This window comes from Acipenser ruthenus, chromosome 36 (assembly GCF_902713425.1).
Source record: "Acipenser ruthenus chromosome 36, fAciRut3.2 maternal haplotype, whole genome shotgun sequence".
In the NCBI taxonomy this organism is placed as follows: domain Eukaryota; kingdom Metazoa; phylum Chordata; class Actinopteri; order Acipenseriformes; family Acipenseridae; genus Acipenser; species Acipenser ruthenus.
This window is the reverse complement of record NC_081224.1, coordinates 1,213,943-1,226,976: the sequence shown is the minus strand read 5'-3', so window position 1 is coordinate 1,226,976 and position 13,034 is coordinate 1,213,943. Positions and strand designations below refer to the sequence as shown.

General features: G+C 40.8%; 3 protein-coding genes across 3 annotated transcripts in view; 1 reads left to right on the top strand and 2 right to left on the bottom strand.

Annotated features, from left to right (window-relative positions):
• Positions 1–566, bottom strand: part of LOC117962351 (non-receptor tyrosine-protein kinase TYK2-like) — a 41,469-nt gene extending 40,903 nt beyond the window's left edge. The window contains exon 1 of the mRNA XM_059008240.1: positions 193–566. The gene's annotated coding sequence lies outside the window, so the exon portion shown is untranslated. The remainder of the gene's footprint in view (positions 1–192) is intronic.
• A 2,051-nt stretch (positions 567–2,617) lies between these two features.
• Positions 2,618–8,920, bottom strand: LOC117965564 (hsp90 co-chaperone Cdc37-like). Its single transcript, XM_034910365.2, has 8 exons — positions 8,564–8,920; positions 7,537–7,818; positions 6,726–6,831; positions 6,507–6,622; positions 5,753–5,875; positions 4,462–4,644; positions 3,912–3,983; positions 2,618–3,286 (listed from the first exon to the last, which is right to left on the bottom strand). The coding sequence occupies exons 1-8, from the start codon at positions 8,663–8,665 to the stop codon at positions 3,137–3,139; spliced, it is 1,134 nt and encodes a 377-aa protein (XP_034766256.2). The 5' UTR covers positions 8,666–8,920; the 3' UTR covers positions 2,618–3,136.
• Positions 8,921–10,270: 1,350 nt separating this feature from the next.
• LOC117402053 (cAMP-specific 3',5'-cyclic phosphodiesterase 4B) overlaps positions 10,271–13,034 on the top strand; it is a 218,201-nt gene continuing 215,437 nt past the window's right edge. The window contains exons 1-2 of the mRNA XM_059007870.1: positions 10,271–10,558; positions 12,728–12,893. The gene's annotated coding sequence lies outside the window, so the exon portion shown is untranslated. The remainder of the gene's footprint in view (positions 10,559–12,727; positions 12,894–13,034) is intronic.

The following is a 13,034-nucleotide window of genomic DNA, read 5'->3' as shown; positions in this document are numbered from 1 at the left end:
GGTATTTGTCTACGTAGAGAAAGAAATCCAGCACGAGAAAAATTCGTTGTTTTTTTTTTTTTTTTTTAAATCTTGTGCTGCAGCAAGAAAGCTCCGCCGTGTACGTTGATTTCAGCGGACTAGTACGTAGAAATGTCAGCGAAACTACGCCATGGGCACTGAAATTAGAAGTCGAGAGAGACACTGACTTACCTTGTCGTGTTCTGTCACGTCGCCGCTGTAGATTTTTTTTTTTCAGTTAAATGTCCGACACCATTTCTTTACACAGCCACAATTTGAACGACTGCTTCGCTCAAACAAACGACCAGCTAAATAATAAACTCTGATAATACTGACCCACAACGACCAGGTAAACGTCTGTCATTTGGGGTTTTTTTTTGTAATTTTGTGGTGTTGTTGTTTTGTTTTCGCTCTCAAAAAAAAAAAAAGCAACGCCCACGGTAACCGAAGCTCGTTTCATCCAACCACCTCCTGCCAGTATCGCTGACAGGCGACTGACGAACGAGCCGAGAAGTCTTCAGTCCGAGAGAAACGAGAGGGGGCGGGCGGAACACCCACCACGAGCCCAACGAAAGAACGAGCGCATGCGTGAGAAGGGGAGAGGATTCTGGGACTTGTAGTCAAATTTAACACGATTAACCAGCTGACATTGTATACTATAAACCGCACCGGTGTACAGCTAGAAAGTGGTACGCTGTCAGAATGTGGTACGCGTACCCGTTTGACGCCAAGAAATGATACGCTGTCCATGCTGTGATTGATGACTGCACAAATGACTTAGAACATTACAAACTGTAGTTCACCCACAAAATCATAAATGTTTAATTTTAGATAACCTCCCATCAGTTGAAATCACGTACTGTGAAGAACATGCTATTAAAAATAACTAACGAGCAAACTCAGTGCACGGTACCATTTTCAGATGGGCGTTTCCTTGTTTTCTGAGGTATTTGCGGGGGGGGGGGGGGTTCTGATGTTTTTGTTTTGTTCAATTTATTAATATATGTAATATTAAAATTTAGGACACCTCACGCCCAACTGATGGACTCTAGCTTGTAATCGGCTTGGCGAAGGAAGGCTCTATATATTATAGGAATTCATTACCCTAATTTAATGAAACCTTTCCACGCACTTTTTAAAAAACATATATTGGGAGCGTTGCGATGAAATAAAAATAAATTAAAAAAATCTTCAGGTGATATTTTGCAAACACGGGGGCCACCTTGTGGGCAGTTAGGTAGGCCCACACACCTCAATAGAAGCAAAAATAAGTTTTACAGTTTCTTGTTATATACATTTTTTTTTTTTAAGTAAAAAATAAACACAAACTTTCCCCACATTCCATGACAAGGTACACACATCCTTTACACTCTGAGCTCACCTTTTGACAGCACTGTTTGACAGCTGCAGAATTAAAACGATTTTAAACAGATGTGCCCGTTTCAAACAGGACTGTCCTTAAACTATTACATTTCCAGGGAGCGGCGCGTTCCATTGGCCTGTAGTGTTTGTGTACGCTACCCAGCGCTTTACACGATCCATCAGAACGGGTAGTTTGTGTTTCAAACGAGCAAACACAGCACTGTATCAAGCCAGCATTTCCATGCACTTTCAAGACTATTCATTTATTTGCATTGACAACAACTGTAATTCAAAGAGATCTTTCTTCAGTGCTGTATATACAAATTAAAAGATTTATGAAAAGAAAAAAAAAATATATTTTTCTTTTTAAGGCGTTACTAGTGTTAGCAAAACAAAATTAAACTTAAGCAAAATAAGTCTTTAATAAGACTAGTAAATTTGCAAAAACAGCAAGCTGCAAAGAGACAGCTTAGAGCATTGCTCCTCAAGATCTGGCACGTGGTCCCATGCAGGACGAAGCATAGGACCGAGAGAAAAAAACATGGGGTGTTTTTTTCTAATAAGTCGTTAGTTCCTTACAGCTGCATGAACTCCTATTCGTAAATCTGCACTCACAAGCTGACGTACGCATGCTGCGATGAGAATTCCAGAACCCAGATTGTTCAAACTCTCGGCATTCCATTTTGACAATGTTCCGAGAGCCAGAACCGGGTGCAGGGCTGGTGTGCGTTTCAATCCCTGCTGTTGAATACATAGCAGAGGCTATGTGGAACGGTCTCCCAGGTCACTGGACTTGCCTTGAAACCAGTAACGTACACTGATAAATCCCAGTCATCCCACGACGAGGACAGAATGCACAAACCTTGCACCCGGCTCAGAACATACCACATGCCAGTCCAATGGAGGATCACAAGCTGAATACATTCTATATGATGCACGGGTTATGAAATCGCTCTGCATATTCTTAGTAATAGTTTTAAGCACGTCTGCTACAGTCTTAACCTCGATCCTCGTAGTGGCCCATGCTTACTCAGTCAGTGACAGCACAGTGAAAATTAGTTGCGGAAGAGGACAGACCTGCTAATGCGTTCTCGTATTAAACAAAGAGAAGGGAAACGGAAACCAGAAAAGTACAGACCAGACGACTATCACCTGTGTCAGAAAATCATGTGCTTCATTTATCATGTGTGGAGGATCATGAGTCTAGGACTCTGACACACACTATAATCCTTCCTACAGACTAGCAACGCTGTCCTTAGGAGTCATTAAAATTTTTTTTTATTAAAATCAAGCTAGAACTGTGTTTTGGACTTGAACAAATAAACAGATTCCAACTTATTATTTAGAGCCAGTAAGTGCCTTAATGCAAGACATACAGCAAATACTATATACCAGCCTACGAATTAAAAAAATGAACTTTGTGCTTTAAAAAAAAGAAAATAAATGCCGCCTGGTTTGTTCCAATGCAACACAGACACAAAGACAAGTCGAAATACTGTATCAAAAAAAAAGTACTGTATATTTTACTTTCAGTCTAAACACATAATTCTTCCTCTGGCAAACTGAGGGGTTTGCGAATGAACCAAAAGTATAGACAATCATGGTTTCATAGGTATGGGGCTGCATCTACATGCCAATATAGTGATGAGGCTACTCATGGAGAGGGAGGGGATGAGGGGGTGCGGTGCATGACCAAACAGGGACCCTATCTATCTATCTATCTATATCTTCAGAAAACTGGTGCAATTCAACAGGTCTGTATTTAGTCATTTCTTTATTTCTTCTCCTCCTCCTCCGTCTCCTTCTTCAGCTCCTCGTAAACTGGATCCCCCTCCTCTGCTTTATCGCCCTCTTCCTCTGCCGTTCTGGAGTTGGGGACCCACAGTCCCGAGTCGATGCACCGCTGCATGTGGTACTTGGCTTCCTGTTTTGAAGAGGGAAAACACTTGTATAAATAAGTCATTGAAAGCGGTAAACCGGTTTCAAAAGACATTTGTAGACAGCCACGTTTATAACGTCTCGCATCCAAATGAACCACCCTCCAACTAAATGTAGGGTACTGTAATACATCCCAATTCAATCGCTGTCTGCACGATTGTACCACGTTAAGTTTCCTATCTGTGTGTCGATTTTATAATGCATAGATGTTTTATTTTTTTTTCCCCAAAGTTATGGCAGGGCAACTTCTCAAACTCCATGGAGTTCAAACTGTTTCTAAAAATACATTAAATTTGTGCCCGATGGGGGTATAATTTATATATTTTTTATTAATACACTGGGACTAATATTTCAGGTTTGAAGCAGTTTGTGGAATACTTTTGGTCTGGAAACTTGACCAAAAGTAAAATTTCCCATGAAGGATTATAAATGTTTTATAATCTGACCTCTTCACATACCCCCTTTTCCACCCTCTAACCGCTGAACAGCATTCATTGTAAGCCAAGGTAAAATATGAGAACTACTGCCTTACTACAAAAAAAATAAATAAAAATGGATTCACCCAATTCGCATGCAGGAGGGGGAAACCAAAATAAATAAAAAGGTCTTACCGTAGGGTCCATTTTACTGATAACATCTTGCAACAGCTGAATGTTTTTGTCATCGAAACACTTCTGCATTTCCTGCGCAATGGAAAACAGACACGGAGCAGTTAAAACGAAAAGTGGATCCCAACCCACTATCTAAAGAAGAAAACCTTCACCCAACAGAGCCCATTACCAGGAAACCCCTGCTATCTACTGTGGAGTAAATAATCACTCTACAAGGATCAGATTCACCATTTACACAACCTCCCAGGACAGTACTCTTAACTTTACTCTCCACTAAGTAACTACACAGAAAGAATACCCCCCCCCCCCCCCCTTTATACTGTGGCTCCCATTTGCCCCATAATACTATTCCCTTAACACTTTCACTCTTGTTCTAATCTAAACACAAAGAGCCTTGTAGCTGTGGCTCCTCGCTGCACCGTTACTCAAGGGGAGCACCTCAGTATTACAGACATGCACGTCTACTGGTCTGCAGTGTTGACAGATAATCCACTGCAGGGGCTGGTTTCTTCCGAGTATCGGGGACGGTCCAGCCTAGTTTGGGAGTTACCAGAGGCAGGGTCTCGTAAACATCGGCAGGGTCCAGCCCACCAGGTCCAAGGCGTTTCTGCCGCTCCTCTTCCTCGTACTCCTTCATCGCCTTCTCGATCCGCACCTTGGCTCGCTCCCGGACCCGCACCTTAAAGGCTTCAAGCTCATCATTGAAGGCGTCCTGGTATTGCTGGTCCGCTGTCTGTGTGACGAGATGGCAGCAGGACAAGCAAGCCAGTCGGTAAAAGATTAGGGTTAGAACAACGGCTGCCTCAGCTTTGCAGTCGTTCGACGTTCTGTAAGGCTTTGCTGTCGGCGCACACATTTTTTAAAACCGCCTGTATTTTTGTAAATGCTGTAATAGGTCACTTATATGCTAAAGGATTGCAACCCCCAACAGGATTTGCGTCCATCTGAAACCGCACGCTTCCATTACTTCACAAATCTCAAGACGTGCGATTAGTCAACTGTCACTATTCAATGCTACCCCAAATATGGATACATTAATTTACATGTCATTTATACGTTCAACAAAACTGTTCTTCCCTTACAGCTGCATGAGCTCCTCCTATTAGTAAACCTGCAGACTCACAGGCTGGCTTATTGATGCTGTGATGAGCAATCAGGTTATATTTACCTGGGGTCACTCCTGGCACCTGGTCAATCTTTATGTATAACACAACACTGCAAGACTTTACGATAAAACCACAGAATTTGATATCGTCTGGAATCCCCGTTTTCAACTTTCTAGGCTAGCGAGTGTACTGATGCCTTAACCAATCAGAATAGCATTCTCATCACTAACATTGTTTCATCTCTGGCTTGCAACTTGAATATATGTATTCACTTATCAATCTATCCATCTTATGTATTTACTTCATTATTAAACTTTGATATTTCTAGTTTATTTCAATCATCTTTTGTTATAGTACTGTAATCTGTCACAAGTGTTATTTAATCTGTAGTATTTTGTATTTAATTATATCCTAACTATCACTGACGCTTATATGCTCCGTTATTGAATCGTATTTTGTCATACTTGTACTTGCTAGAACCGAAGTCATTGTATTTTATCTTGCTCTTAATTGTATTAATACTTGTACTGTGATTCTTGAAATGTATTTGTGTTTATGACTAAGTCGCCCTGGATAAGGGCGACTGCTAAGAAATAAATAATAATAATAATAATAATAATAATAATAATAATAGATAGTTTACTTGTTAGATTCTATGGCTGGGACACGTGTGACTTCCTCAGCTTTTGCTGATCTGCTTGTTTATATGTAATCTTGTGTGATTCAGGCACCTACCTTGATCTTGGTGAAGAACTGTCTAAAACAAGCTCTAGGGTCCACTTTGAGGCTCCGGGCCAGTTCCAGGATGAACTGCATCACTATTGTCTGATGAGCAACCTGCTCCATCAAGGCATGTTTCTGAATGGGAACAAAACGAGAGCGAGACAGAAACATTCAAATCAAACGAAGTTCTAATGACACCTCCCAAGCAATTCTCTGATCTGCAAATCTAAAAAGTATAGTGGTGCAATATAAACCCTTTCAGACTCGTGCACAGGCGAGAATCCAGAAATATAACAAATCTTCTAAGGACACAGGAAGACGGACATTTATCAGTAACAGCATGGATTTCCAGAACAGAAATGTAACGATTTATTTTTAATCATAGCACTTTTCATGCACCGAAGTAGCTTAAAAGTTTAAATTCAGTAAAAAGATCAGAACCCACCTCCCCACCAAAAGTGAAAAAAAGCAAATTTTCCAAGAGGATTATTAATACAACTGAACTTGTATAAAAACAAGGAACAAATCAAACACAGTTGTAATTAGAAGCAGCAGTTTAAAAACAGTGTTCCTTTCTTTAAATATAGCAATGCCTCCTACATACAGCTAATAATACATTTTTTGCTATCCTGTAACAGTGCCAGTAGCATTTATGTCGGGGTTTGGCATATGTCCATTCTGAGCCAGACCGAGACCCCCAGAACTCAATGCACTGGCAAGATTAAAACCATCTACCAAAACTATAGTCAACAAGCAGGAGACATACCTCCTCAACTTCCAGGTCGATGCACATTATGACAAGGTAGTTGGCGGTTTCTTCACAGACAAGATGCGGATTATCTGACAAATATTTCTGACTGTCGTCCCAGCGGCGAAGCATACCTGAACACAAGCAATCGAATTAACCGTCACTCAAGAGTTTAAAAAGGACTCTCTTCTGCAGCCTAACTTTACACATTCTCAGCTTGCAGAAGGAGTTGCTTACCGAAATGTTTGATCGCCTTCTCGTATTTCTCTACGAAGGTTTTATGCTTCTGTTCTTTTTCCTCTTCCGTTTCCTCTTTGTCTTCTGGCTTCACGTTGAAGACACTCTGTGGATGAACACAATCACTGAGTATTATAAAAAGCTACAGGCTGGGCTGCACCTGTTCAAACCTCCCTTTCCAATTGCTTTTCCAGGCAGATCCACACCATCCTGAAGTAGAAATGAACCAATTAAAAGGTAGGACAATTAATTTTACAGCCAGTAAACATCAAGTAAAGAAAGCACCTTTTAAAAGACACCAACTGAAGGTTTATAGTGTAGAGATGTAAAGAAGACTCCTATTGCATAGCTGTTTCATCCATTCCAGGTTTAAATACAAGCTTGCTTAGCCACAGTGTCTATACAGCTATGGCCAAAAGTTTTGCATCAGCTAGAATTTTAGGATTTAGACCACATAAAAAAATGAACATAATTTAGATACTTTATCATGTAAATCAACAAAACTACAAAATGATATTGCAAAAATCTACCGGAAGCCATAATAGTAGTACAGTATTTAAGTTACATTTCAAAAGGTCTTATTTTCCAATTTCGACTAAGATGCAAAATGTGTTAATTCTATAGGGAGATGCAAAAGGCCATATCTGTATGGTTAACAAGCTCAGGTGTGCGATTTTAAAACTCCTAGTGAAACCAGGAACGGATCAAACTGCAATGCAACGGGAGTCTTTCCATCCATGTAGTGAGTGTGTTCTGGGTGCACACGTATCCCCAGAAAGGATGAAGGAGGGGGGTGGATGGGGGGGCTCACCTTGCTGAAGCCCTCCTTGGACAGCGTGTCCACGTTCCAGGGCATCTTCTTCTCCTGTTTGCGGTGCTCCTCCAGCTTCTTGTCGCAGCTCTTCTCCTCCTTCTTCAGCCCTTGCTGCTCCTGCTGCAGTTTCTGGAGCTCGCTCTTGGCGTCGTCCGTCCCCGACACCTCCAGCTCCTTGATCTTCCTCTGCACCTCCGAGAGCTTGCGCTTGCACTCCCCTTGAGCCTTCTCCAGGTCCTCTCGCTCCTTCTGGAACTGCTCCATCCGATCCATGCGCGCCTGCGAGTCGGGATCAGAGAAGAGTGGGGTCAAGAAGCGAGGAGTGGTGTTTGCTCGGCGGCTGCAAGGACTACAAGATGGATTTGCAGTCTCCCCCACAAACCCCACGCCTGGATATAAAGAAAATGCCTGACAGTGTATTTATTCAAAGTCCTACCACATGTAAATTAGACTCCCACTGCATGGCTGTTTGATCTATTCCTGGTTTCACTAGGAGTTTAATAAGTCACACCTGAGCTTGTTATCTACACACTGTGACTAATCAAGCTCCTAGTAAAACCTGGAATGGGTGAAACCGCTATGCAATAGGAGTCTTCTTGCCATCCCTGCTACAGTATTTGCAGCCACCTTTTCTGAAGCTCTGCAGACCACTGGTTTACTAGCGATTATGCTTGCTAATTGGATTGGGGGTTTCCGTTCTTAACATATAATTTTCGAGCATGCAGTAAATTAACGTCACTGCAATCTGCGGGCGGGACAGGGTGTCGTTGCAATGGCACAGACTCCACCCAGGTCACGGTGAGTGATACAAAACAGTTTTCTATATTTAAATATCTTTCTGATTAACTGGGGCTGCAATTAAACACTTTCCTCTGATCTATATTAGCATGGCGATGTGTGATTCTATTGAAAGTTCTCGTACTGTCTGGGCTGGGTAGCACGGAGTTCTCTGACGTTTTTTAAATTATTACTTCACCTCCTTCAAACCCAATACACCAAAGTACTGTTGTTAATATTAACTTACCTGGTGTCTCCATCGAAACAGACTGGCTGTATCGATGTTAGGGTGTGTATCATCTTCATCGTCGGACACCTCAATATGATCCCACACGCTATAATCCACCATCTTCAATCCTTATTTACTGTAACACACACACACTTAAAAAAAACGCAGGTATTTAGTTTGCGAAAGGGTAACACTGTCGATTTGCAGATACAAATCGGGGACTGCTGTTCTAGAAAGAGACCCGCTTTTAGTGTTTATTCTAGGTTTTTTTTAAACACGACCTCCTCGGTTGTTGCTACTTCCTTCGCAGGCTTGCAGCGCAGATTCTTTCTGGAAATATCTTTCCTTCCGCCGAGAGCATGTACGTCACTTCCCCGGTTACCGATTCCCTGGAGACGCCAGTTTGTTGTCACGCACTGTGTTGTTTTTTTTGTTTTTTTTGGGTCATTTGTATTGTCTTTTGGTACAAAAATAAATCAAATGTACACATTTTTTTAAAAAAATCGAATGTGTTGTTGTTCTTTCATACGGCTTGTCTCTCACTGACCCTTATAATTTGACTACCTGTAATATAATGTTCACTTTAGGTAAGGTGTCAAAGTGCTAATCGTCTACTGTAAAACCAGCCGATAGTTTAAATACAAATTTAGTTTAAATTATTTTATTATGACAGTATCTTATTCGTGCTTTATAACTAATATGAAAACTGTTCTTTTTAGCAATCAAATACATAAATAAATAATTTTGCTGCACAATGCTTTAAAAAGTTTCCTGTAGTAAAAGCATAGCAAAGTGAAATAAAAGCACAATCGTGGTAAAGAATAATATAGGTACGGTAAAGGATATTGATAATCATGACAAACTAGCGGAAAACTGCAAAATTACCAAGGTAAACTTCTATAGTTTTACCATGTCCTTTTTACTATAATAATAATAATAATAATAATAATAATAATAATAATAATAATTCTTATTGTTAGTGTCATGGATCCCATTTAGCACTAATTAAAAAGACAAAAAAAAAATTAGATAGTCTGGAAGTCTTGGTGAAAAAAAAATATCCTCAACAATAGCACCTTTTTACCAGCAGAGAGCGGTGTTAACCTCATCCTTGCGTCTCTGTATTGCTAGCACGTTGTAACAGAACACACGTTCTGGATCCCTGTCAGCCAGCACTAACTGAAAACTCCAGTGGTCCAACAGAGGTGCGCTATTGAGGTGACGACCCGTCTTCAGAGACCCAGAGTTCTTTCAAACCGGGGTCCGGGTGGAGACAGCTGACCGTGCACAGCATGCAGAACCATGGGATTATCGGCTGTAATACATGCTGTCCTCCCACGCCTTCATAAACAAGAAATAGCAGATTGCATTCGTTTTTTTTTTCAATCGGTTATTATATATATAATTGGAAATGCAAGACTCAAGCTGATCCCTGTTAACCCCAGCGAACCTTCCACCAAGAGAAAACAACTTCCTAATATCCCTATGAATCTCAAGCACAAAGGCAACACATATGTACTGTGACAGGGCAGAGGACCTGCACGCTGGAGAAGGTGTGTTGTGGTTGTTTTTACATAACCACGTGTTTAGAATTGTTTTATTGATCCGTTGTCTTATCAGAATCACCTGACACTCATGTAATGAGGGTCACCTGCCTGGTAATTGGACAGGCAGGAATATAAACCAGGTCTGACATGTTTTAGTTTGTCTGTGCTAAGGCTAAGGTCTGAGAAGAGACCTGGGTGGGGTGGTCAAAGTGTAGAACTTGCAGGGTCAATTTCATCGTACTAAACTGAGTCCACTTGATGTGTCCAAGGCTGTGTTCACACTGGGTCCAGAGGGTTTGGTGTGAAGTGTCAACAACAAAGTCCAATTGCGAAATTAACTGTACTGCGCCCACTTAAAGAAGTGGTCTCGGCCCGTTTGGCAAACGAGTCTGGTTCGCTTGCTCAACGTCACTGTGAACAACTGCTGGACTCGGTCCTTTTGCATATAGGAAACGAACTATACAAGGTAACGTGACTCGGAATTCAACATTTTGCGCGTAGTTTAGTTCATATTCTGAGGAAACAAGTGTGTGTGTATATGTATGTATATGTATATATATATATATATATATATATATATATATATATATAATTAAAAACTGCATCCGTGTGCTCTACAAGTTAATAGCAATGTATTAGGCTGTGTTAGCGCCGTTCAGAAATAAAATAAGCAATCATATGGATTATTTATTTAATTCTGATTATGTGCATATGTTTAAATGGTAAGAGCTGATCTATTTTTTAAATCTGGCTTCTTTTTTTGTACATTTAATTGAACATGCTTTGACTAGATGACAATATAAAGAGAATAATGAGTTGTTATGATCTGCAATAAATTCAGCCGGTGTTTTAATTTTTAAACTATTATTATGTTATTATATACAGTTATTTTAATGGCTTTAGCAAAACTACTGGCCGTAGCTGTATTACCTTCTCAGTAACTTTCCACAGTCATGCCTTTACATTGTTCTAAAGGAAATACAAACTATGCTAGCTTGCTGTAGCAACACAGGAAATGTGAAGCAACACTTCGTATTGTAACAATATGTATTTATGTAGATTCATTTATAATCTATTGCAGTTTGGTGTGTGAAAGTATGCTGCGTCCTGCATATTAACTTCCCACGTCATTAGCCCGCTCTTTGATCTTGCATTCCAGTCTTATGGAGGCTTTGGAAGGGAATGCAGAGGGTGCGCGAGCTTCTATGAATTATAAAACACAAGACACTGACTGGAAGCGCCGGTCTCGGGATCATTAGCTGAGTAGCAAGCTTGCTAACATTTTTCGCAAAGAAAAAAAAAGTCTACAGTGCGTGCACTTAAATCCTAACAAACATTTGACAAAAAGAAAAAAAAAGTATATTAGTGTTTCTAAATTTACCTCTGAGTGTTTTGGCTACGTGATTGAGCACAGAACAGCACTGTAGCGGTTCGATGACACCAGAAGTTACAAGCGACGAAGTGGTTCTAAGATATAATTAAAAGATGGATACTTTTCACAAAGCTTTATAACAAGTGAATGTGTTTTTTTTTTTTTTTTTTTTAAAGTGAATAAAAACCAAGCGTCACCACAATGAGATCATCAGAAAAAAACGTGAAGTCTAACGTACAGACAACCGGCTTCACTATCCCCTCAATGGAGGGTCATACAGATCAACAACGCACACAGCAAATGTCATTTTTCTTATGAAGACTTTTATGATTTGCTGGGTTACAGCGCTCCCCTGGGCACAGTATATTGCAAAGGTTTCACTTATTTATTTATTTTTGCTTTCAGGAACAAACGTAAAAAAGAGACATTCAGCAAAATCAGACGTTTAATATTTTATTGATTCCTATGTCATTTTCTGAAGAACCTGTTCAAACGATTGCTAGTTTATTCATTGTGGCGAATGGGGCTTCAAAGCACGACTCGCGAACACATCTTAAGGTAGACTTGATGTTGCTGTGATAATAAGGAATTCAATTCAAAGAACCAGGAAAAATATAGACTAAACCGATTCAAACGTGAAAGCATCTAATGATGGCGATCCTTCTGAGTGGTGTGGGTTCTCCATCACGGTTATATTTTCCCTGTTTTAGATTATGACGGTTATATTTACCAGTTTTGCTTGTAAGCAGTCTCTGCATAATGCGTCTCCTTCAGTCCGCACTATAGATGGAGGCTGTGTGGCTGTGTGGTAGAAGGAGGCTGTATGGTCCAGTGGTTAAAGAAGAGGGCTTGTAACCAGTAGGTCCCTGGTTCAAATCCCACCTCAGCCACTGATTCATTGTGTGACCCTGAGCAAGTCACTTAACCTCCTTGTGCCTCGTCTTTCGGGTGAGACGTAGTTGTAAGTGACTCTGCAGCTGATGCATAGCTCACACACCCTATAAGTCCCTGTAAGTCGCCTTGGATAAAGGCGTCTGCTAAATAAACAAAATAGATGCGTGTCTTGTTTATTCTGTTCTTTGACGTCTGCGTGCTGCTGATATTAAGTTTGAGCCACACACGTGTTTTTACTGTGTTGTTTGTAATTGCAATTTGTATCTTCATTGTTTTTTAAGGATACCCCTGTAAACGAGGCCTCGGTCTCAATGGGTAAATCTCTTGGTTAAATAAACAAATATTTTCTCTAACTCTACCTTTTACCAGAATGTGAACGCGACAGCATGTCAGTGCAGCGGAGCTTCGTATTGGGTTCAGCACCCTGGACAGCGACCAGCGAGAGGAGAGCCAGGAAGCCGGGTCAGTACTCCGGACAGCCACTAGGGGGAGAGCCTTCCAGTGCAGAGTTCCAGGTGCACCGGAGATATGACAGGTAAAGGCAAAGCTCGATTAGGTGATTGCTGTAGACCAGGAGTCTCCAACTCTGGTCCTGGATAGCTACTGGGCCTGCTAGTTTTCGTTTCAACCAATCTCTGTTGCTTAATTGAACCAATTATTGGCTTAATTAGTCAAG